Source organism: Mandrillus leucophaeus, unplaced genomic scaffold, assembly GCF_000951045.1.
Source record: "Mandrillus leucophaeus isolate KB7577 unplaced genomic scaffold, Mleu.le_1.0 Scaffold2, whole genome shotgun sequence".
NCBI classification, from domain to species: Eukaryota; Metazoa; Chordata; class Mammalia; order Primates; family Cercopithecidae; genus Mandrillus; species Mandrillus leucophaeus.
In genome coordinates this window covers 11,945,107-11,969,809 of record NW_012102031.1, presented here as the reverse complement: position 1 = coordinate 11,969,809, position 24,703 = coordinate 11,945,107, and the positions used below count along the sequence as shown (strand labels likewise).

The window sequence follows — 24,703 nt, the reverse complement described above, 5'->3', positions numbered from 1 at the left end:
CTGCCTCCTGGGTTCAAGTGATTGTTCTGCCTTAGCCTCCTGAGTAGCTGGGATTACAGGCACACGCCACCACACCAGCTAATTTTTTATTTTTTTTTAGTAGAGATGGGGTTTTGCCATGTTGGCCAGGCTGGTCTCGAACTCCTGGCCTCCAGTGATACACCCACCTCGGCCTCCCAAAGTGCTGGGATTACAGGCATGAACCACCGTGCCTGGCCTTGGGATATCTTTTTCTTCTGTGCAATGTCCTCTTCTGGTTTAGGAATAATGTGTTCCTTTTCCATGAGGATCATCTTGGTGTGGCAGGAGGAGCTCATGTATGGGTTAATCTGACCATGAGCACTTTACATCAGGCAGCACATCTTGGGTGCTTTGTTCACCTGGACATGCTCAATGACCAGAGAATCTGCACCTAAACCCTTCAGTTCGGCATGACTGTGCATTTTTAAGCACAGTCTGTGCTTCATTCAGTACTGTTTTTTGGCCACTGACCCCGTGTGCAACCATGCTGTATGGCCTGGGACCACCTACTATCTCCATCATTGTAGTGTGGAAATGGTACACATTGTTTCTGTAAAGCAACGTTTCCTTTTTTTTTTTTTTTGAGATGGAGTTTCACTCTTGTTGCCCAGGCTGGAGTGCAGTGGCACAATCTTGGCTCACTGCACCCTCCACCTCCCGGGTTCAAGCACTTCTCCTGCCTCAGCCTCCCAGGTAGCTGGGATTACAGACATGTGCCACCACACCCAGCTAATTTTGTCTTTTGAGTAGAGATGGGGTTTCACCATGTTGGTCAGGCTGGTCTCAAACTCCTGACCTCAGATAATCTGCCCACCTCAGCCTCCCAAAGTGCTAGGATTACAGGTGTGAGCCACCGCACCTGGCCAAAGTGACATCTTTCATATACTTGGTGGCTTTTTGTATATGCATACCCTTGATGGCCTGAGCAGTTTCATGGGTCGTTTCTTTTTTTTGTTTGTTTGTTTTGAGACAGGTTCTCACTCTGTGGCCCAGGCTGGGGTGCAGTGATACAGTCTTGGCTCACTACAGCCTCAACCTCCTGGGCTCACGTGATCTTCCCACTTCAGTCTCCCAAATAGCTGGAACCACAGGTGTGCACCACCACACCCGGCTAGTTTTTAAAGTTTTTGTAGGAACGGTCTAAGTCTGTTTGCCAGGCTGGTCTTGAACTCTTGGGCTCCAGTGATCTGTCCACCTTGGTCTCCCAAAATGCTGGGATTACAGGAATAAGCTACTGTACCTGGCCTGTACTCATCTTTTTTTTTTTTTTTTTTAATTGGGTTTTTCTCTTTTATTTCCTTAATAACTAACTAGACTATGTTCTTTTTTATTTTGTAAGTTAGAGCATCAATTCATTAATTTACAATGAACAGTAAAACTTTTATGGAAATCTGAACATTCTCTTCTTTCCTGCAAAGCAACTTGAGGAATGAAATACAGTATTACAATGTATGAGGTTCTGTGCTAGGCACTGGGTAGATAATGATGGCCAAGACAAATTCCTTGGAGTTTGCATCTGCTGGACCCACTTTTTCATCTAGGTGATTGCTTAGTGAATATGGGATGCACACAAGAAGAGTTGGTTGTGGATTTCAGTTCTTTGATCCACTCAGGCATGCTGTCTCTGTCTCCATAATGGGACCTGTCTGCCATTGCGCCAGACGGGTGGAGTCTAAATATCATACCATCTCCTTGCCTGGTCAAGGCTGGAGGCGTCCATTTCTTCATTCTTTTTTTCTCAGTAATTTTTTTTTAGCATAATACCATTTGATTGCTTACTCATGTCCCAGCCCACTAAGTCAATGGAGGGTCTGTTGATCCACTCAGTCATTCAGGAACTCAGGTTCCTTCCGTCCTGGGATGCCATGATTATGAACCTAGGTTTCCACAAAGGGAAAAAGAATGCACATCATTCGTGGAGATAATTGTGGCCCAGGCCTGGATTTGAAGCATATCATTTCTACCTGTGGTCTGCTGGCCGGAACTAAGTCATTTGACTTTATTGCAAAGAGGCTGGGAACTATAGTCTTGTGTCCAGTAGGAAAATCAAATGGGTTTATAGTGAAGATACTGACTAGCTCTGCCAAGATCTGCCCTTCTGGTTACCACATAGCTGTTTTTATTGTTCCTCCCTCTTAGAGAATATACTCGTTCCTTTCCCAAGGGAGACAACTCAAGTCCCATCATTCAGTCATTGCTTCCAGCTCAAAGTTCAGGATCTCTAGGCAGTGTCCTTCCCATCAGATTTGGTTGTGACTTCATTGTGCCAGTAATTTAGAACCAAAACTCCCTTCTCCCAAGTATTTAAAAGCAAACAAATGGAAACGTACTTCATTTCTTTATAGTTTGACAATTTTACTAATTTCTCTCACTCCCTGACATTTATGATGCCCAAGATTCTTGTCAGCCTTGGCTTATCAGTCTACCTAGGTCTGGTTTCACTGTGGTTCTGTGCTTTTTCTTCGTGACTCAACTCCATGATAACTGGCAGATGTCCTGGAGAACATGATGGAGCCACCACAGCGAGACTCCAGTGCACCAGGGAGGTTCCACGTTGGCAGTGCAGAATCCATGCTGCATGTTCGACCTGGTGGATACACACCCCAGAGAGCACTGATTAACCCCTTCGCTCCCTCTCGAATGCCCATGAAGCTTACGTCCAACAGAAGGCGCTGGATGCACACTTTTCCTGTGGGTAAGTTTGTTGCTTAAGAGAGAGCCTTGGACTAGGAACTCGTAGCCCTGGTCTTCAGTGTTGGTCACCCATGTGTCCTTGGTCAGGTGCCTGTGTTACTCCACCAGTAAGATGGGATAACCATGCCCACTTTGGCCATCCCAGGGCTTCTTGTAAAGATCCTTGAAGATGCACTTGGGAATAGGCTTTGTAACTAATTAGCTTTATAAACCTGAGGGCTTTTTTGTTTGTTTGTTTCAGCTTTTTTTTTTTTTCCGAGACAGGGTCACTCTCTAGTTGCCCATGCTGGAGTGCAGTGGTGCGATCTCAGCTCACTGCAGCCTCAACCTTCGGGGCTCAGGAGATGCTGCCACTTCAGCCTCCCAAGTAGCTGGTACTACAGGCATGTGCCACCATGTCTGGCTAGTTTTTTGTATTTTTAGTAGAGACAGGGTTTCACCATGTTGCCTGGGCTGGTCTTGAACTCCTGGACACAAGCAATCTGCCCACCTCAACCTCCCAAAGGGCTGGGATTATAGGTGTGAGCCACCGCATCTGGCTCTTTGTTTCTACTTGAGAGGAACTATGCATTGCCACCTGCTTTCTTCCCTAAGTTGGATGTCCCTCATTCTTGTTCATTCTTTCTTCTCTTAGCTCTCTTGGATACGAATATCCTCTCTTGGTTACAAAGAGTTATGTTATTTTGTTTTCTCTTAGGTGTCTCTGACAACTGAAAAAAAAATTTTCACCCAAACTCACTTTTTCCTACTCCATTCTTTTTTATCTATATTCCGTTCTCAAGAAGACAGTAAGGTTTTCTCAAACTGTGGCTAAAGTTAAACTTTAGCTTAATGGGCTCTCATTGAGCTGGAAAGGAACAAATGCATTAAACTCCAGGATTTTGTGTGTGTGTGTGTGAGACAATGTCTTACTCTGTTACCCAGGCTGGAGTACAGTGGCGTAATCTCGGATACCTGTAGTCTCTGTCTTTCGGGTTCAAGCGATTCTCCTGCCTCAGCCTTCCAAGTAGTTGGGATTACAGGAATGCACCACCACACCTGGCTAATTTTTGTATTTTTAGTAGAAATGGGGTTTCACCGTGTTGGTCAGGCTGGTCTCGAACTCCTGGTCTCAAGCAATCCACCCGCCGCCAGCTTCCCAATTTGCTGGCATTACAGGTGTGAGTCACCGTGCCTGGCGAAATTTTTATTTTATTTTTTTCATGGAAACCATCCTGCTGAATACCTGGAAATGCCTATTTTGTTTTGTACTTGTCTTTAATATTTGAAAGTTAAATCAGTGAGAAATAGATCTGAATAATTTGACTGTAACTGGGGGTCATGCTTAAACCCCGTTTTGCCCCCTTATCTCTGCTATAATCAGTCACACTCCTTGTTTCTTTCTGTGTCCTTTCCCCTCCATTATTATCTCCACTGGTTCCCTTCTAGGTCACTTAGAACTCTTGGTGTTTCTTCAGTGACCTTCAGCTTTTCATGCTTCTGTGCTTCTCCTCCTCCCACTCTTCATGTACACTTTATTGGAACCATGTTCTGCAAACAGTTTGCTTTGCTTCTTCCTCCTCTTTAGCTGGCCTTTCAGTAGCCAACACCCTCCTTCATCAGGCTCCCCTATCTTCTTCATTCCTATCCTCAGAGGCTCTCTTCCTTCTTGGCTAATCTTGTGGTCTCCTGCATGTTTTGCCTCTTTCAGGTTTGGAGTTTCACAGGTATCATTTCATCTACCCAGGTGCCCTCTTCCTTCAGCCGCTGTTAACTTTGTTGAACACTTAGCTCTTCAACTTCTCTTTCCCCAGGAAGCCTCGTTTTGTAGACTTGACTAATTCTAATTTATCTCCTACTTTGCCTTTTTTGCACTTAAACATCTTCTGCTTCTTAGAATCACAGTTGTTACTCTCCTAGGTATTAATAGAGTCATTTGGTGTTTCACTTGTATTTCCCTCTTACTGAGTTTGTGTTAGCCCTCCTGGCAAGGGTCCATGCCTCCTATACTTGTATATTTCACTGTGGTGACTCAGTTGACACACATGAGACAGAATATCCTAAAATTTTCTTAACAGATTAGACAGGATGATAAAGGCCCGGCCCCTTAGTAGGATGGGTCCCGCTTAGAAGAGCAGGTGTCCTCTGGGAGCCAGAGGGTCCCTTGTATAACGTTCTTCTGTGGTGTGTTCTTCTTTCAATCTCACCAACATCTGTATCCCAGTAGCTGGAAAGAAGGGAGAGTTATAGTTAAGTGCACAGCACTAGCTATCAGGTGGGAATGATGCTCAGTGGTTCTTTATCTGGGTAGGACCATCCGGAGAAGCCATCCAGATCCACCACCAGACCCGACAGAATATGGCGGAGCTGCAAGGCAGTGGGCAGAGGGACCCAACTCATTCCTCTGCAGAGCTGCTGGAGTTAGCATATCATGAAGCTGCTGGAAGGTGAGGATGTGCACAGGGCTCTGGAAGGTAACCTGAGAACACTCTCCAGCATCCAGGACAATGTGCAGAACAGACTATTGACAAAATGTTTAGAAGACTTGAAAAGACAGTATGAGATCAGGGCCTTCCTTTGTTGGCCAGTGTCATTCCCTTCACTTGGTGAAGGGGAAAGCAAACAGCCTGACATTTTTGTCTGAGATGTTACCTAGGCCCTGTTTTAGGTTTATCTTGAATCCAAAACACACTTTGTAAACCTCAAACGTGGGTTTTTCTAAACCTCAGTCAAAGATGAATCCGAGAGAGGAAATTCTTTGGATTTGGAATGCTGGGACAGGAGATTCATGCTGTGTGTTTTGGGCAACCTCTCTATGACTTTTGTCATTTTGGTTACTCAGAAATAAATCCCACTGTTGAGTTTAGAAGAAGTTAATGCTAAGAGCAATGGAAATGAAGGTTTATGTTTATAGAAAAACTCTTTGAACCAAAGCTCTGAATGTGTTACGAGCATCTAATGAGAGTCAGTGTAGGAGGAAAGTCATTTAAGCCTCAACAGGCGTGAGCCTGGGTTACACCTGGACTCACTATTCCTCTTGCTTTAGAAAACACTTTGCAAAGTGCGGTCTTTGGCCCCTTTCAGTCACCTTGACACCCTAGGGGATAGATAAGGGATATGGGGAGAGCATGACCTTCTTAACCAGATGAACTCAGGTCCATATATTCAAGCACCTCACACCCATCCTTGTTTGTAAGAGGGAGGCATAGGGCAGACAGGGTGGGTGGTCTAGCTTGGTGGTGGGAAAGCAGCTGGGGTGCCAGGGTCACAGGAAACCAGCACTGACACACAAACCAAACACTGTGGCCTGGTGGCTTAAGATAAGGATTCCAGTGGCTGCCAGCTTGAGTGGCTGAATATTCAGGCCTGATTTTTATGAACCTACCCCCCACCCCCGGGATATAGGGTGAGCAGGAAAAAGAGGTGATGATCTACATTAAGCCAGGTGGCTGGGCTCTGTTCTCTGCAGGCACAGCAATTCCCGCCAGCCTGGTGACGGCATGTCCTTCTTGAACTTCAGTGGAACAGAAGAACTTTCTGTCGGTCTACTTAGCAACAGTGGTGCAGGTAACCAATCCAAGAGGTAATAGAGTTGGGATGTTTAGATCAGGCTCACATCTAGAAATGACACAGGGCCAGAAAAGCCGGGCCATGTCTATTTTGGGATCATTTCAGCCACACTTTTGGGTGACCTATTTAGAAGCAGTGCTCTATAATGCATGGAATTATAAAATGGGCTGCACGTTACATTTTTAGCTGAGAACATGTTGGTCAAGCCACATTTATCATTCTGTCACGGAGTCGTGATTGAGGGCTGCTTAGGAGCATGTTGAGGGCAACAACACCACGGACAGAGCTGGAGTGGTCTGTCCTCTAGAGGGGCTTTTGGTTGTCAGGGGCAATGGGGGGCAAACCCACCTCCATAACTGGAGAGACCCAGAGGAGAACAATATGTGTCCAATTTTAAGACCAGAAAAGAGAAGGGTTGCGTAGTTGCTTAGAGAAGTGAGCATGCACCAGGACTGGGCGCAGTGGCTCATGTCTGTAATCCTAACACTTTGGGAGCCTGAGGTGGGTGAATCACTTGAGGTCAGGAGTTCGGAACCAGCCTGGCCAGCATGGTAAAACCCCATCTCTACCAAAAACACAAGAAAATTAGCCAGGCATAGTGGCGCACACCTGTAGTCCCAGCTATTGGGAAGGCTGAAGCAGGAGAATCCATTGAACCTGGGAGGCAGAGGTTGTAGTGAGCCAAGATTGCGCTGTTGTACTCCAGCCTGGGCTACACAGCGAGACTCCATCTCAAAAAAAAAAAAAGAGAAGTGACATGTACCAAAGACTTGAAGGGTAGAATTTGGTTAGGTAGACAGTTAGAAGGTGAAGTTTCAGGGTGGATGGGGGAAGCAGTATGAAATTGGTTTGGTATGATACTTTGGTTTTATGCTTTTGGAAATACTTTTATATTTATTGTCTTATCTGATCACCCCAGTGGGTGATCAAAATATATTTAAGTTATTAAATATATTTTGTACATGGGCAACTTAATGTCCAAAGAGGTAGAAATATTAAACTAACCTCTCAAACCAATAGCCAGGTATCCTGACTCAGGCTGCTGTCCTCTTTTCATGACATTGTTCAGAGTACCTTTAAGGGGTAGGGTAACATGAGCTTGGATCAGTACGGGCAGCATTTGTGGAGCCTCAGAGGATAGATATTGTACAAAATGAGTGTGTAAAACATTAAAACTTTTAAAAAATTGGGCTACTATGTTATGCTTTAGTGTTCTGTAAGCTAACTTGAATTTCTAAAATGCAGCTTAAGAAAGGTGTCATTACTGGGCACGGTGGCTCACATCTGTAATCCTCGCACTTTGGGAGGCCAAGGCAGGTGGATCACCTGAGGTCAGGAGTTCGAGACCAGCCTGGTCAACGTGGTGAAACCCCGTCTCTACTAAAAATACAAAAATTAGCCAGGTGTGGTGGCATCCCAGCTGCTCGGGAGGTTGAGGCAGGAGAATTGCTTGAACTTGGGAGGCAGAGGTTGCAGTGAGTCGAGATTGTGCCACTGCATTCCAGCCTGGGCAACAGAGCAAGACTTCGTCTCAAAAAGAAAAAAAAAGAAAGGTGTCGTGAAAATGAAGTTATATCAAGTTAGTTGATGATATTTTCTTTTATTCATTGGTAGGTTCATCCAACAATACTCCTAGAGGCCTATGTCTAAGGCTAGGAAACTGGATTGGCAGTAAGAGAATCCCTAAATGATTATTATTTCATTTATTAATTCACTAACGTATTTTTTTGGTTAACCTACTCACCAGCATTAATTTATTTTAGATGAGAAAACACATTGAATAAAAATGTAGGGATAGGAAGACACTGTGTCCCTATACTCAGAGGGCTGAAAATGTTACCTCTGGCTGCCAGATTATTTGAAAGTACCTTCAGGAGGTTAGAGAGGCAGTGTTTCTATTGCTTTGCTATGCCAAAGAGTCATTTTTAGGAACGCAGAGTTTGAGCCTCCCAGGCTGTTTGGGGTAGAGTTGCACCGAGGAGGGCTACTCTGGGACTCATTGGACTGTACTTGAACTAGTTTCACTGGTTAACTGAAGCAGGGGGAATTACAGGTTCTGATAGTAGCAGCACCAGAATGTACCCAGGTAGTCTTGGAAGTTGTTTGGGGCCTGGGATAGCTCAGGTAGACCAGTTAATTCCCCAGAAAATTTGTTTTAGAATTTTAAAATCATTTTGGGGAAAAGAAGTTTCAAAGAATCTTTATTTGGGGATGGTTGTGGAAGATTTTAACATGATACCATTGTGTGAGCTAAGAGTTCCCTGGCATACTCAAATTGGAAAAGCATTTGCTGTAACCTGAAGCTCTGGCTCAGCCTTCTCTTGGGCTTCTGAGCTGTAGGTGTGTCCACCTGATGGACCTCTCTGCTCAGATGGTCCCCAAGTACCTCATCCTTAATGCATTGACAGCCAAACTCACATCCCCCTGTTCCCCAGCCCATGCCTCCTCTTCTGCTCCTCCTTTCTTCTGACTGGCTCCTCACTTCCATTCTCACTGCATTGTTCACACTCCTGTCATTTGTGGCCAGGATTATTGCAGTAGCCTTCAAAATAATCTTCCTGCTCTGTTCTCATCCCTTCTGATTTGTAGTCCATACTGTCACCGATGTTTCCAGATGCAGATCTGATCAGCCACTCCTTCCCACATGTAAACCCTTCCATGGCTCTTCATGGCTATGGTGTTGATCATCACCTGGCTCCTGTCTGTGCTTGTATCTTCACCTGCCTCCTCTTCCACATGGTACTGCAGGTAGAAAGAGTGCAGGCTCCAGGATCTTAGGGCATGAGGCCTGACTCCACGTCATGAGCACTGAAGCCCTCAGGCCAGTTACTACACTAATTTCTGGGTATCTCAGTGTCTTCATCATGAAGAGATTGACTTTTTTTTTTTTTTTTTTTGAGAAGGAGACTCACTCTGTCACCCAGACTGGAGTGCAGTGGTGTGATCTCAGCTCTCTGCAACCTCTGCCTCCCGGGTTCAAGTGATTCCCCTGCCTCAGCCTCCCAAGTGGCTGGGAGTACAGGTGTGCACTACCACCCCCAGCTAATTTTTATATTTTTAGTAGAGATGGGGTCTTGCCATGTTGGCCAGGCTGGTCTAAAACTACTGGCCTCATGTGATCTGCCCATCTCAGCCTCGCGAAGTGCTGGGATTACAGGCATGAGCCACCACACCTGGCTGGAGATTGACTATTAAATGTGATAATCCACATACATTCTTAGGACAGTGCTGACATCCATGGTGAGCACTCAACAAGTAGGAGCTGTTGTTGTTGTCATTACAATAACATATTTTGTATTCCAGGCATTTCTTGTGGCTCCTGAAAAGAACTGTGTCCTCGTGTTCCTTTGCATAGATAAGTTCCTCTCTATAGAATATGCTTCTTCCCTGTCTTTAACCCCTGATTCTGACTGGCAGGCATCAACTCAGTCTTTATGATTCAGCTCCAACAATACCTCTTCTTTGAAGCCTGCCCTTTCCTTCCCATGCCCTCCCGGAATGTGTTAGGCATGTTTCCACACAGCTTCATATGCATAACCCAATTGTACAACTTGGCATGTCATGATCCCACTGCTTGTTTCCATGTCTGTCTCCTCAGTAGACTGAAAGCGCTTATCTTTATTCATTTTCTCCACTCAATGTTTAACACATTTATGGACAAATGAATTTATATTTCCAAGACCAAGCTGCCATATGTGAGAAAAATTTGAATAACACACAAAATTATTGTTTAATTGGTATGCGAGTATTTAATTATACAGAGTCTTTTTTTTTTTTTTAGAGACAAGGTCTTGCTCTGTTGTCCAGGCTAGAGTACCGTAGCATGATCTCACCGCAGCCTCACCTTTTGGGATCCTTTCACCTCAGCATCCCAAATTGTTGGGACTACAGGCACATACCACCACACCTGGCTTAATTGTGTGTGTGTGTGTGTGTGTGTGTGTGTGTGTGTGTGTATATGCCCTGAATGTTTGGCGTCTCATAGATGGTGGGGGCTCCTGGGGTTGTTTTTTAGTCAGGGTGATACTGTGAAGTGGGGTCATCTTTTCCCTTTCCCAGTCCCCTTATATAACCAATAGCATGTGTTTTCAGAGGGGTTAGTGGTCATCAAGAGGTGATCTATAGCCACATGGGAACTGGACTCCCATCTTTGACCTTATGCTACCTGATCAATTATGTTAATGAGCCACTGAAAGAAATTAGATAAAATTATTCAAATTTTAATAACCATATATCGCACATTAATTGGTTATAACCATATGCAAAACCAACCAATTAATGTCAGATCTTCAGGATATATCCATAGTCTTACTTCCATCAGTCTCAGCCTGGCGTAAGGTGCCATCATCTTTTGCCTGGATGTGGTAGCCTGTTACCTGGTCTTGGCTTCCTCCCTTGCCCTTCCATATCGTTTATTTTCAACACAACAAATCAGAGTGACCTTTCTAAAATAGAATTTGGATTATGAACTTCTCTGTACAAAATTTTCCAAGGGCTTAACTCACTTGGAGTAAAAGCCAAGGCATTATGGTGGCGGATAGACCCCTCATGTTATGTGGCTGCTTGTTACACTCAGTTCTCATCTCCTGCTTTCTCCCTCTCACTTCACTTTGGAGGTTCCCCAGAGAGATCAGGCCCACTCTGAATCTCAGGTCCTTCCTCTTGTTCTCCCCTCGCTGTGCCCTTATTCCAGAGAGCATCATGGCTAGGGTCTATATGTCTGCATTTGCCCAGGACAGGCCTGGTTTGAATTTGTTGACCCAGATGACTATTAATAGTGTCCCCTTCCAGTCTCAGAGGTGTCCCGTATTGAATGATAAATGATGTAGCCACCCTACCCACAGCTGGCTCTCTCACTTCCTTTAGGTCTTGCCTGAACTGCCATATTTTACCTTAGTACTCCCTAACCATCTTCTCTACCTTATATTTCTCCATTGTGCCACCTGGCATACTAGATTTTTAAATTTTGTAATTTTTTTATTGTAAGTTCCATGACTATCAGCATTTTTGTTTGTTCATGACTGTATTCCCAGAGCTAAAAACAGCTCCTGGTGGCCGGGCGCAGTGGCTCACGCCTGTAATCCCAGCATTTTGGGAGGCCGAGGGCGGGCGGATCACCTGAGGTCGGGAGTTTGAGACCAGCCTGACCAACATGGAGAAACCCGTCTCTACTAAAAATACAAAATTAGCTGAGCTTGGTGGCACATGCCTGTAATCCCAGCTACTTGTGAGGCTAAGGCAGGAGAATCACTTTGAACCCGGGAGGCAGAGGTTGTGGTGAGCCGAGATTATGCCATTGCACTCCAGCCCAGGCAACAAGAGCAAAACTCCATCTCAAAAAAAAAAAAACCAGTTCTTGGCACATAATAGGTAGTTGAATGAATGCTAAAAATCTTCTGAGGTTAGCTTTCTCTCTACTGAAGCATGATTTAACTTTTCTCTAATGCTTTTCTTTCTTATAACCTTCCTGAACAGTTAACTAGATTCCTTTTTTTCAAAGACTTTGGTAGTCTTTTTCTCCTTGCTTGGTTTGTAAGTGACTTTCCTTTCAAGCCATCCACAATTTTCATGGAATATGTTTTGCTTTCCTCAAACTCACTAAACTCTTACCCATTCCAGAAATGTGTATTGAACTCTAGGCACTGTGCTAAGGCCTGAGAAGAAACAAAAACTATTAAAACACTGACTCTCCCGACCTCAGGGAGCTCTGGCTCCTCATGCACTTGGGATTCTCTTTCAAGCAGTTCCCATGTGGGGTAACAACAATGAAAGGAAAGCCCTCTTGTGGGGAGTTGGACTGTGAATGGTTTCAGTAATACAGTGTGGTTTGAACATGTGATCTCTGCTAAATGAGGATGTGCTAGATGAGAGAGTGTGCTGTGATGAAAACAACCAGGATCAGAATTCCCCCTGCTCCTCACTGGGCTTTCGAGCTGAGGCTCAGGTTCTTCATCTGTGTATTGGACATAAAGATCCTCCCCATCCTGACTGCCTGTCCCACAGAGCGGTTGTCCGGATCAAAAGTAGGTTGGGTACATTACGGGCTAGATTACCACATTGAGTCCTTGTTTTGGAACAAGGTAGGGTCTGAATTCACAACTGGTTAACATTTCATTCATTAAAAAATCAGAGAAGACTGGCGCGGTGGCTCACGCCTGTTATCCCAGCACTTTTGAGAGGCCGAGGTGGGTGGATCACTTGAAGTCAGGAGTTCAAGACCAGCCTGACCAACATGGTGAAACCCCGCCTCTACTAAAAATACAAAAATTAGCTGGGCGTGCTGGCGGGCGCGTGTAAGCCCAGCTACTTGGGAGACTGAGGCAGGAGAATCGCTCAAACCCGGGAGGTGGAGGTTGCAGTGAGCCAAGATCATGCCACTGTACTCAGCCTGGGTGACAAGAGTGAGACTCCATCCCAGGGGGAAAAAAAAAAATCAGAGAAAAATCCAAACAGGGAAACCTTATCTGTGACCGTACCTTCACCTCTCCAGGCTTGATGGTTTGCACCATCTGCAGTCTCTCAAGCGTGACTCAGTCTTTCTCCTGCATTTGGACGTGATTCATATGTGAATCATGATTCACAGGAGTAACATCTCTGTGGGTTTCCCTCCCAGCCCTGTAGAATTTCATTTGAAGCGTTGTTAGTGGGGACCTGGTAGCTGCAGTCTTCACTTATTTTTCACCCTGCTGCCCAGCAGAGACAGGGCAGTTGGTGTGACTGGGCAGACAGTTTTTATCCCTCTGTATCTTTAACTGGGCACCATTTTAGAAGGCTTGCTAGTAAATGTCTTCCTTTATTGGAGGTAGATTGAAAAAGCAAGTAAGTGGATGCCATGTTTTCTTTCTCTTTAGTGTTGAGACTTAGAATCTGCAACTTGATATTTGTGTTGAATATTAGGTGCATGCAGTGTATTTGGCCTGAGAGCCAAAGTAAAAGTAACTCATAGCACACTGAGACTGGATGGAAGGACCTCCGTCATTTCTCCAGGCCAGGTCAGTTTTTTTTATGGGTAAGTGCCGCCTCTGTAACCCAGAGAAGAGAAACCACTCGCCCCAGGCACAGGCTTCTCGATGTGGGCTTGGAACTGGCCCTAGAGGCTCCACACTGAGTAACCTTTTTGACCTTGAGGTTTTCAATCAAAGAACACATTCACAATTCTGAACAGATGTCAAAAGAGACAGAGCTGAGATGACTCTTACCAGCATTGGCTCCCCAAGTTGTATGTCTGGCTTTGAACTTTGAGTGTGAGACTTCATTCCCAAATGTTGGGTTGGAGCAGAGCTGGCTGAGCATGAGGTTTCACCTCCATCATTGCAGGCTGGTGGGGCTCTTCGTATGCCAACAGCAAGTCTGTATGACTGAAAATAAGATCTCAAAGAGCCAGTGGGAAAGGCACTGTGTTGGGCTTGAATTGCAAGGAAACTGTGTGTGAGTAGCTTCCTGGAAATCCTTAAAATACTTGTTTATACGTATAATAGCTTCCTGGAAGTCCTTAAAATATTTGCTTTTTCGGGGTGTGTGTGTACGTGTGTGTGTGTGTCTGTGTGTGTGTGCAGTTAGGTAGGTAGGTGTGTCCACCAGAGATGGCACAGATCTACTTTTGGCCTAGGATTCAAAGCTGCTCTGATAAGTTGAACTATTCCTTTTTTTTTCTTTTCTTTTCTTTTGAACTGTTTATTAGTGTAAGAATTTGAGTTGTCTTGCAGACCACGTCTAGAACAGGTTTTCTTTAAAAACAAAAACAGGTGATCAAATGAGCAAACTTGGCAGCCAAACCTGGGAGGTGATATAGTAACAATTCTCTTATTGCTCAGAGTGTTTTGCAAATGCCAGTTTGCCTTCATACCACTTCTCAAGCTGAATAAGAAAATCCACCTCGTTGCTTCTTTATAATCATGCTTTATATTTGCATGAAAATGAAAGTTGTCAGCCAAGTGTTTTTTTTTTTTTTCCCCCCCAGAAAATTTAGCTCCAAGTGGCTTTTGGCTATTGACAAAGAACAGATAACATTTCAGCAGCTAAAAATTGGTGCCCCAGATGGATAGTCAAGAAATAGAGCATCTGTAAAGTTGAGCAGAAAGAATCTAAATGCAGGTTCCACCTACTTACTGTGAGATCTTCAGTAAGTTGCTTAACTTCTCTGAGCCTCAGTTTCTTTATCTGTGGAAAAGGATCATACCTACCTCATATCTACTCCTGGTGTGGGTTTGAATGAAATGAAATACTGTATTTGTCTGACTTAATACGTTGTATCTTCTAGTATAATGACTAGTAATTTTTAAAAATCTGCTCCAAGCATTTCCAAAAGAAAAGTCCTAAAATTGTTTTGGCCAGGTGGTGTCATCTTTATTTTTATTTTTATTTTTACTTCTTTTCAGACAGAGTCTTGCTCTGTGGCCCAGGCTGGAGTGCAGCGGCATGATCTCGGCTCACTGCAACCTCAGCCTTCCAGGTTCAAGTGCTTCTCCTGCCTCAGCCTCCCGAGTAGCTGAGATTACAGGCACCCACCGCCACGCCCAGCTAATTTTTGTATTTTTAGTAGAAATGAGGTTTCACCATGTTGGCCAGGCTGGTCTCGAACTTCTGACCTTCAGTGATCCCCCCCATCTTGGCCTCCCAAAGTGCTGGGATTACAGACGTGAGCCACCACGCTCAGCCCATCTTTTTAAATTAAAAAATATATATATGTTTTAAAATTTATGTCCAGTAAAATGTACTGTATTTAGTGTACAGTTCTGTGAATTTTGACAAATGGATAGAGTTGTATACCTACCAACAAACACATCAAGATAAGAAAATTTCCATCACCTCCCAAATTTCCGTTGTGCTATTGCTTTGTACTCAGTCTCTCTGCCTGTCCTCTGGCAACCACTGATCTGTTCTCTGTCCTTCTGGTTTTGCCTTTCCCAGCATGTAACGTACATGGAATCATACAGTATGTAGTTTTTTGAGTCTGGCTTATTTCAGTCACCATATTGCATTTGAGAGATTCATCCACGTTGTCACGTGTCAGTAGTTGCCTCCTTTTTATTGCTGGGTAGTATGCTATTGTATGGATGAGCTGCAATTTGTTTATCCTTCCCCCAGTTGAAAGATAATTGGGCTGTTTCCAGGTTTTGGCGACTATGAATAAGACTTCCATAAATGTTTACATGTTTTTATATGAACAAAGGTTTTGTATGAACTTAAGTTTTCATTTTTCTTGTATAAATTTTTAGGAGTAGATTGCTGGGTCAAATGGTAAATCTACTGTTTTCAAAAGTGGTATGCCAGTTTCCTTTGCTGTCAGCAATGTATAAGGCTTTCAGTTGTTCCATATCCTTGTCAGCACTTGGTATGTCCAGTCATTTTCATCATTCAAATAGGCATGTAGTGGTATCTTACTGCACTTTTTGTGTTTGTTTGTTTTGAGACGGGGTCTTGCGCTTTCATCCAGGCAGGAGTGCAGTGGCACAGTCATAGCTCACTGCAACCTTGGACTTCTGGGCACAAGCAATCCTCCTGCCTTAGCCTCCCGGAGTGGCTGCGAACACAGGCGCATGCCACCATGCCTGGCTAATCCCTGTGCTTTTAATTTGCTGTTTCCTTAATGACTACTGAGTTAAGCATCTTTTAATATACTTATGTTCCTTTTGCGTATGTCATTTGTCCTTTTCTCATTGGGTTGTTCGTTTTCTTGCTTTTGAATTTGAGAGTTCCCTATGTCTTCTGGATGCAAGTCCTTTGCCAGATACATGATTTGCAAGTGCTTTCTCTCATGTTGTAGATTGTTTTTTCAAAGCTTTCACAAGAAATTTATAAATACTTGTTCTTGTTATAAAATATTCAAATGACCCAGAAGTATTTAGAGTAAAAAGTACAAATTCTCTTTTGCCTCCTATCCCTTCCTCCAGCTTTCTTCTCAGTTAGCCACTGTTGAACATTTAGTAAGCATCTTTCCAGTCCTTTTTAAAAAATATTTTTATTTATCTTAAGTAGAGATGGAGTCTCACTGTATCACCCAGGCCGGAGAGCAGTGGAGTGATTATAGCTTGCCACAGCCTTGAACTCCTGGCCTTGTTAGCCACCATGCTTAACCTCAGTTCTTTTTATGGCATCATAATTTTCTAGTAAATAAATGTTTTGAAAGGGACGTGTAAGTACTGATAGATGTGCTTTAAAATTAATTGTGTTACTCGATAGTCAATAAATTGCATTTCAAAGAATCTTCCGGTGTTTCCTTTCAGCCCATTTATAGGTAAAATCATTGTTTTTATGTTAAAGTAGTGAGTTTTGATGTCCTGTGTCATATTTTAGAAAGCCATGATTTGGGGAAGAAAATTCCAGAAGATAAGGATGGCTGATGAGTAGATTAAATTTAAATAGGTCATTTTGTTTTATTTTATATATATTTTTAGAGACAGGGTCTCTCTCACTCTGTTGTCGCCCAGGTTGGAATGCAGTGGCACGATCAGAGCTCACTGTAAAAATAGGTCATTTATATTCACTAAAGATTGCTCTAATTAGTTGAAATGACTTTGAAATGTGTCCATTTTATTAAAATAAGTGGCAGGTTGCTCGTGTTTATGTGATGTCTTTTAGCAAAGAATGATACCAGTACCTCAGAGTAAAGTTCTGGCTCATTCCCAATTTTAGATTGATCATTTTTCTTTGATTGATTATTTTGTACTGTTTGAAATACTCAGCACAGAATTTGCACTTGGTTCACATTTTTATTTTTAGCTCCAATTTTGGCCTTTTTCAACCGTAACTGGTCAGAATGCTTTTGCGGAGTGAGCCTTCTTAAGACAAGCTGTTTTTATCTTTCCATAGGTATGAATCCTAGGACCCAGAATAAGGATTCTCTAGAGGACAGTGTTTCTACCTCTCCAGACCCAAGTAAGAGGGGGCAGCTGACTGGGGAAAGGGGTAGACAGGGAGTATGGGGTGGTCAGAGCATGAGGAAAGAGGTGGAAGCCCTGTGGGAAGTGAATGGTCTTGAGGTCCATATATCTCTGGGGTATGGGAAGGTGATGTGGTGAGGGAGGACTCTCTGGACTCTGTGATGGAAAGTGAGGGGGGTGTGACTGAATGACCTGTTTTGGAGGGTGATTCAGGGGCACCTGGGAAAGGGAACAGATTCCCTCTAAGGCCCCCATGCTGTTCCAGAGCTGGCCTTCACCCTTAAATGCCTGATGATATCTCCATGAAAAAGTTGAAAAGACGTAATAGGCTGTTACTAGAATCATTTGCCTGCCTGTAGTTGAAATATTTGGCTGATTTGCATTCCTTTTGATCTTTTTAAATAGCTATGTAGTAAGAGAATGTCTAAATATCTTTAATAATAAAATAGCAGAGAAAATCCTACCACTTGATAAACTTAGCTGTGACCAATGGATATATATCACTGAGTCTTTTTGTCCCCACCTTTTGTTTTTTTTTTGTTTGTTTGTTTTTTTGTTTTTTAAGACAGTGTCTTGCTCTGTTGCCCAGGCTGGAGTGCAGTGGTGCACTGCAACATCTGCCTCCCAAGTTCAAGTGATTCTTCTGCCTCAGCCTCTTGAGTAGCTGGGATTACAGGCGTGTACCACCACGCCCGGCTAACTTTTGTATTTTTAGTAGAGACAGGGTTTCACCATGTTGGTTAGGCTGGTCTTGAACTCCTGACCTCGTGATCCGCCCGCCTTGGCCTCCCAAAGTGCTCTGATTACAGCCATGAGCCACCTCGCCCAGCCTTTGTCCCCACTTAATAATCCTTTTCCCCTATTTGTTCAGGTCCTTCCTAGCAGTCATTTGTAATGGCAACATTAAGCACATTACTGTATCTTGGTTTTAGTAATCATTTCTTATTAGTGACCATTTGGATGGCTTTCTGCTTTTTAGCCACAGCGTATAATGTAGGTATGATAATACCTGGTGAGCTGAGCACAGTGGCTCATGCCAGTAATCACAGCACTTTGGGAGGCTGAGGTGGGTGGATCACTTGAGCCCAGGAGTTTGAGACCAGCCCGGACAATATAGTGAGACCCTGTCTCTATTAAATTAAAAGTTAATAATAATACATAATACATGGTGCAACAGGTGCATTTTTTGGTTAAAGTCTTTGGATTACATTCCCCAAAGTATGGCTGGCAGACTGACTATTTTCCAAAAAGCTGCCAGCAATGAATAGATAATCCTGTTTCTCTACAACCGTGTCACCAGAGTTTGTTACCTGTGTTCATCATTGTTATTTTAGTGGTTCTGAGGTGTGGAACTTCCTCAGAGTCCTTCTTTTCAGGACCAGAAGATACTGGGGTTAGAAAAGAGACTGCACTCTTTTCCTAGAGACAGAACACCCTTAGACTTACATTCAGCATCCTTTCTCATCATGGGATCTCGAACTAAGTATATGAACTGTCTGTCTTGTTGTGTGCCCAGCAGAAAGCATTTCTACAAGATTTTTATAATCCTGAGGGTCAAAAGGCTGATGAGGGCCAGGACGATCTAAGAGGACATAAAGATCGAACTGTCTTCTGTTTCTGGCTTCCCCACTGGGGCTTTGATCAGGTCCTCATCTTCTGTTCTAACCAGGAAGTAGAAACAAGCTTACCTCCTTGGCTGCCATATAGAAAAATGGAGATGATTAATTAGGCTATTCCGGACTATGTTTTGGATTCCTGAATTATTAATGAGTTAATAAGGCCTGTGTAGAGCATGAATTAGATCTGTTGCAGGCTAAATCATCTTCCCCAAGTCAGTGGTGCCATGTGGGGCATCTTTCTGCTGCGACTTAGCACACAAATTTTGTTATTCATTGATGGAAGGGCTGATGAGGCAGCAGGGGCTACATTACATTGTAAGCTATTAGCATGGTACAAAAATAAGGCGTATGAATGTCCCATTCAGAACTCAGAGACAAAGCCTTAGAGTTTTTCGACTTCATATTGCTCCCTTCTTTGGAGAGTTAAAAGATAGTCTTCACTTAAATTACTTAAAGAGGTAACTGCCCTATTATTTTAACTGAGTGAAGCTCAACCAGGGAGGATTTTCCTAACCAGGGGGGATTTCCCTCCCCAGTGGAACATGTCAATGCCTACAGACATTTCTGGTTTTCACAATTAGGGGATGCCACTGGCATCTAGTGAGTAGAGTCCAAGGATGCTGCTGCAGTACCCAGGACAGCCCCCACAACAAAGAATTATCTGGTTCAAAGTCTCTGTTGTTGCCGAGGCTGAGAAACCCTGCTTTAACTGAGGAGCAGGCAATTCGGAACAGACCCGTGTGGTCAGGCCTGCTCTGCCAACTGCAGCTTTCATTTTTGGATTATTAAATGCTGTCTCTCAAAGTTCCAGCCTCCTAACTTTCCCAGATATCCTTACTCGATTTTTCCTCCCAACCTTTTGGATCTGTTACTTATTTTTGCAGTGCTAGAAGTATTCCTTATTTCTGCTACTGTATGCTGTTTGCTCCCAAACCAGGCTGAGCTCCCATCCTTTCCCCACCCAGCCACTCTGCAGTCCTTGGGAGAGGCTCACGCTTGGGCCTCCCTGCTCTTGGAACGTTGATGTGCTTCGACATGTAATTCTGCCTGCCCTGCAGTAATCTCACCTGCATTGCGGCTGTAGCTCACAATCAGCAGAAAATGCAAAGTATCAGCTGTGAATCCCATTTGCATGATGGGGCTGGATAAGCATGTGCACTGCATTGTCTAACAAACTCTGTTTCTCTCTCTTTCTCCCTCCCCTACCCTCTTTCTTCCCAATCCTGTCAATTTTATCATTTTCACCATGAACTGTTTTCCCCACCCTTCCCTCCCCTTTCCTCCCCTGACCCCCCATCCCACACTTGCCATGGTGACCACATGTACCTTTTCCCCCTGTTATGTGAGGCAGTTCTGACACTGTCTGCTCCCCCTGTAGTGCCAGGCTTCTGTTGCACAGTTGGAGTGGACTGGAAGTCTCTCACTACTCCGGCGTGCCTCCCCCTCACCACCGACTACTTCCCTGACCGCCAGGGCCTGCAGAATGACTACACAGAGGGCTGTTATGATCTCCTTCCAGAAGCAGACATCGACAGGTCAGTGTCAGAGAAAAAGGCACTTGGCTTGGTTTGTGAGGGTTTCAGATATATCCCACACATACATCAGAACACTGAGTTTGTGCTCACTTCAGCAACACATATATTAAAATTGGAAAGACATAGAGAAGATTAGCATGGCCATTAAATAAAAAATTTTAAAAAAACATTGAATTGTATTTTATCTTTCTTTTTTTTCCTTTTTTTTTTTTTTAACTGAGACAGGGTCTCACTCTGTCACTCAGGTTGGAGTACAGTGGTATGATCACATCTCATTGCAACCTCGATCTCCTGAGTTCAAACAGTCTTTCCACCTCAGCCTCCTAAGTAGCTAGGAGTAGCTGAGAATGGCAGCACCACATCCAGCTAATTTTTGTATATTTTATAAAGACGCTATTTCACCATATTGCCCAGGTTGGTCTTGAACTCCTGGGCTCGAGCCATCTGCCCAACTCTTGTGTCCCAAAGTGCTGGGATTACCACCTTGAGCCACTGTGCCTGGCTGAACACTGAATTTTCAAGCCTGTGTCCTTTTTTTATATTTGGGTAATTTTTTTTGGAGACAGCCTGTCGCCCAGGCTGGAGTGCAGTAGCACAGTCTTGCCTCACTGCAATCTCTGCCTCCCAGGTTCAAGTGATTCTCATGCCTCAGCCTCCTGAGTAGCTGGAACTATAGGTGTGTGCCACCATGCCCGGCTAATTTTTTGTATTTTTAGTATTTTTAGTAGTATTTTAGTAGAGACGGGGTCTCAAACTCCCGACCTCAGGTAATCCACCCGCCTCGGCCTCCCAAAGTGATGGGATTACAGGCGTGAGCTGCTGCGCTGGCTGTGGGTAATTTTATGATGTAAGAACTGTGCATTTCTCCAGAGTTCTATTGACAGCAACTATTTCTCCTTGTCGACTGATTTATTTTTAACTCCAGTTTTTTCTGGCCTCGCTGATTATTCTCATATTTTCTAATGCAATTATTTTGGGCACACTAAATCTGATCTTCTTTTCTAAAATTATTCATTTGGGCATTGAGTTACCTGCCTCTTTTCACTTCTTTGAACTGTTAATTTTCCCCAAAGCACTGATTTACAAATTGTTGGTGGTTTTTTTTCATATTTTCTATTATATTTTCTTTCTATCTCTCTTTTATATACTGTCATCCAGGCTGAAGTGCAGTGATGCAATCTTGGCTCACTGCAACCTCTGCTGGGACTACAAGTGCATGCCACCATACTTGGCTAATTTTTGTTTTTTGTTTTTTTTTTTTGTAGAGACAGGGTTTTGCCATGTTGCCCAGACTGGTCTTGAATTCCTGGGCTTATGCAATCTGCCCGTGTCAGTCTTCTGGAGTGCTAGGATTACAGATGTGAGCCACTGTGTCCAGCTCAAACTGTTAGTTTTATGAAGCACCGTAGAATGGTTGTAAGGGGATGATGCAAAGGAGATGATGAGACTGTGCAGTCTTAAGTGTCACTCTCTCAGGCCAAGCATCTGTATGAGCAATCATCTGTTTTCTTCAGGAGGGACGAAGACGGTGTGCAGATGACAGCCCAGCAGGTGTTTGAAGAGTTTATTTGCCAGCGTCTCATGCAGGGCTACCAAATCATAGTGCAGCCCAAGGCACAAAAACCCAACCCTGCCGTCCCACCCCCGCTGAGCAGTAGCCCACTCTATAGCCGAGGTGAGTTTTTCTCCTTGGATTTATATTTTCGTCTCTTCTACTATATATGTGGAAGTGAGTTTTCAAGATGGTAGATAATAGATAAATTTAGTAGTAATTGTTTTTGACACAAAGGTTTTCTTCATAAATTCTACTTAAGTGAGGAATAAAGTCTCCTTTAGGTATGGATTTATTGTAAATGCTCTCTTTAATTTACAACTCTCCCTTTAAGGCAGTGAGGTTGTGACCAAGTTCAGGAATGGGACAGCCTGGGAATAGTAGGCAGCTGAGTCACTACTGAGCTGTCAAAGTTTCTAAACCCAGAAACCTATATTTAATTGTTTCTAGTACAGTACCTGGCACATAGCAGACTGTCGAACGTTACCTAAACCTGAAGTTTACTTTTGTTCTTATTTTCCTATTCTGATTTCATCTGTCTCTTCTTTATCGCTGAAGCTTGGTGGCTTGAAGCAAGAATGGGTCATCCATGAGGGGCAGATTAGGCTAGTAAGTGACAGAGAATCAGTGTTCCTAGTTGAATCAGAGCCAGGCAGTGGAGAGCTCCTCTAAAATAAGTCTAACAGAGGGAATTAAGTACAGGTGCCTGGAATCAGAAAGCAGTAATCACTTCCTGGAACAATCAGTGAGCTGTCTTAGTCTCCTGTCTCTTCATTATTGCTAACAAGACCCCCACCTCCCCTGATCACTTAATGATAACCTTGGATCATCTTTGTCTGCCCATGAAAGCTTCTTGGGCCAGAGGATCAGAGAACTGTGGCCCTGTTAGCGGGAGCATGTGGTCATCCAGCCCAGGCCCTGCGGTTTATGTATAAAGCTTTGGATTCCCCCTAGATTTTCTTTGAATGTCCCTTGTGATGTTTATCACATGTTGCCTTGTATTCATCTTCCAGACCGTACTGAATGTTAACCTTTTTGAGTGCCAAGACTATATCTGTTCATCTTTTTGTCCTCCACAATGGAAACTGCATGCCTGGCATACAATAATATGCAACAGTATGGGTCAATAAGTATATGAATTTGACTGGGTGTAATCCTAGCACGTTGGGAGGCTGAGGCAGGAGGATGCCTTGAGCCCAGGAGTTCAAGAACGGCCTAAGCAATATAGGGAGACTCTGTCTCTAAAAAGAAAAGAAAAAAAAATATGTGAATCCGTTTATTCACACATTCATTCAACAGTCTTTGAAGTACTTACTCTGCATGACTGGGGAGAGGATTTATAGCCCAGTCAGGGAAAATAACATTAGTCAAACTATGAAATATAATTGTATGTTGTGATAAAGGCTGAGGGAGAAGTCATGGGGCTGTCAGAACATTTAATATGGGGCCCTATCTTATCTGGTGGGTCATGGACAGCTTCCCTGAGGAGGTGAGGTTTGAGCTTAGACCCGAAGTACATGTAGGAGTTACTAGGAGCAGCAGGTTGGAAATGGAGGGCAGGAGTAGAAGGGAAGGGCATGCCAGGCAGAGGCCAGTTTGTGCAAAGGCTCTGTGGCAGAAAACATCGAGATACTTTCTAGATGCCAAAAAGAAGGCTGATATGATGGAGCACAAGGAATGAGCCAGAGGTCCAGCCAGAGATGTCAGGAGACCCAAGTCTATCTGAAGGATTTTGTCCTTTATCCCAAGAGTAATGGGATGAATTCACCTTTCATGTCACTGGTGCCTTCCAGGCTGCCCACCTGTTGTTCTGTGGAATAGCTGGTGGATGTCCCTCAGTGGTCTGAGTTCCTCTGTGTCCAGTTCTGTTCCTGGCTGATCCATGAGCCTCATGTGATGGTTAGTTGGCCAGAGGCTACTTGCCTGACTGTATCATTTCTGGTTATTTTTTTGCTGTGATAAATTTAATCTCTCTAATTTCTATAGTAACAGAAAGGGTACCATTGTTATCCTAATTACTGGAACAGTTGCCATCACAACCAGGCCTGTGCTGCTTGTTCATCAGAGACTTACTGAATACTAAGTGTGAGCCAGGCCCTGTTCCAGCAGGGAATAGAATAGCATCAGCCCTCCCCTCAGAGTCTGCAGTCTACGGCAGAGTCAGATGTTAAACTAATAAACTACAAGTATATATTTGGTCACAGACTGTGAAGAATAAATACCATTCAGGATAAACACAGGGATAACTGGGGTGCACCTAATTTAGAATCGGGGTGTCTGGTACAATGTCAGATGCTCATGAACCTTGCCCCATGACGTTGTCTCTCCAATAGCCAGCAGAGTGTTTGTTGCATGAATAAAGGAATGCTTGGATGAGGGCTTGCCCTCTTTCTTGCTGTAGAAAGTGAGATTTGGTGCCCAAGATCATAGAAGCTGGCAAGTGAAAGTGCTGGGGTTGGACCTGGGGTCTCTCGAGTCGCTTCTGTTTTGTATGCAGCTGGCCTGCTGCTCCTTTGGCACCATCTGGGAAATTTCCATATTCACAGTGAATATTATTTCAACCTCTGCTGTCCTCTCTCCTCTTGACCGCTCCCATGCTGCCTGTCACCGTGTGACTGTCCCAGAGCTGAATGAGAGTGTTGCTGGTGGAGGGTGTCTAGGTTCTTGGCCCCTCAAACAAAGAATTGGACAAAACGCACAAACAAAGCAAGGAAAGAATGAAGCAGCAAAAGCAGAGATTTATTGAAAATGAAAGTACACTCAACAGTGTGGGAGCAGGCTGAAGCATAGGGGCTCACGGGCTCCTTTACAGAATTTGCTGGGGTTTAAATACCCTCTGGAAGTTTCCCC

General features: G+C 43.9%; 1 protein-coding gene across 4 annotated transcripts in view; it reads left to right on the top strand.

Moving 5' to 3' along the window:
- Nucleotides 1-24,703, top strand: part of DEPDC5 (DEP domain containing 5) — a 166,880-nt gene that overhangs the window by 69,372 nt on the left and 72,805 nt on the right. For 2 of the 4 annotated variants that reach the window (XR_001005987.1, XM_011979007.1), the window contains exons 22-25: nt 2,513-2,716; nt 17,077-17,142; nt 20,118-20,301; nt 21,816-21,976. Coding sequence is in view for 3 of the 4 variants with exons in the window: in XM_011979007.1 (XP_011834397.1) it covers nt 2,513-2,716; nt 17,077-17,142; nt 20,118-20,301; nt 21,816-21,976 (615 nt within the window). In the remaining variant the exon portion in view is untranslated. Of the gene's footprint in view, nt 1-2,512; nt 2,717-5,005; nt 5,142-6,163; nt 6,262-17,076; nt 17,143-20,117; nt 20,302-21,815; nt 21,977-24,703 lie in introns of all 4 variants that reach the window. The other 2 variants (XM_011979006.1, XM_011979005.1) reach the window with 2 other exon arrangements.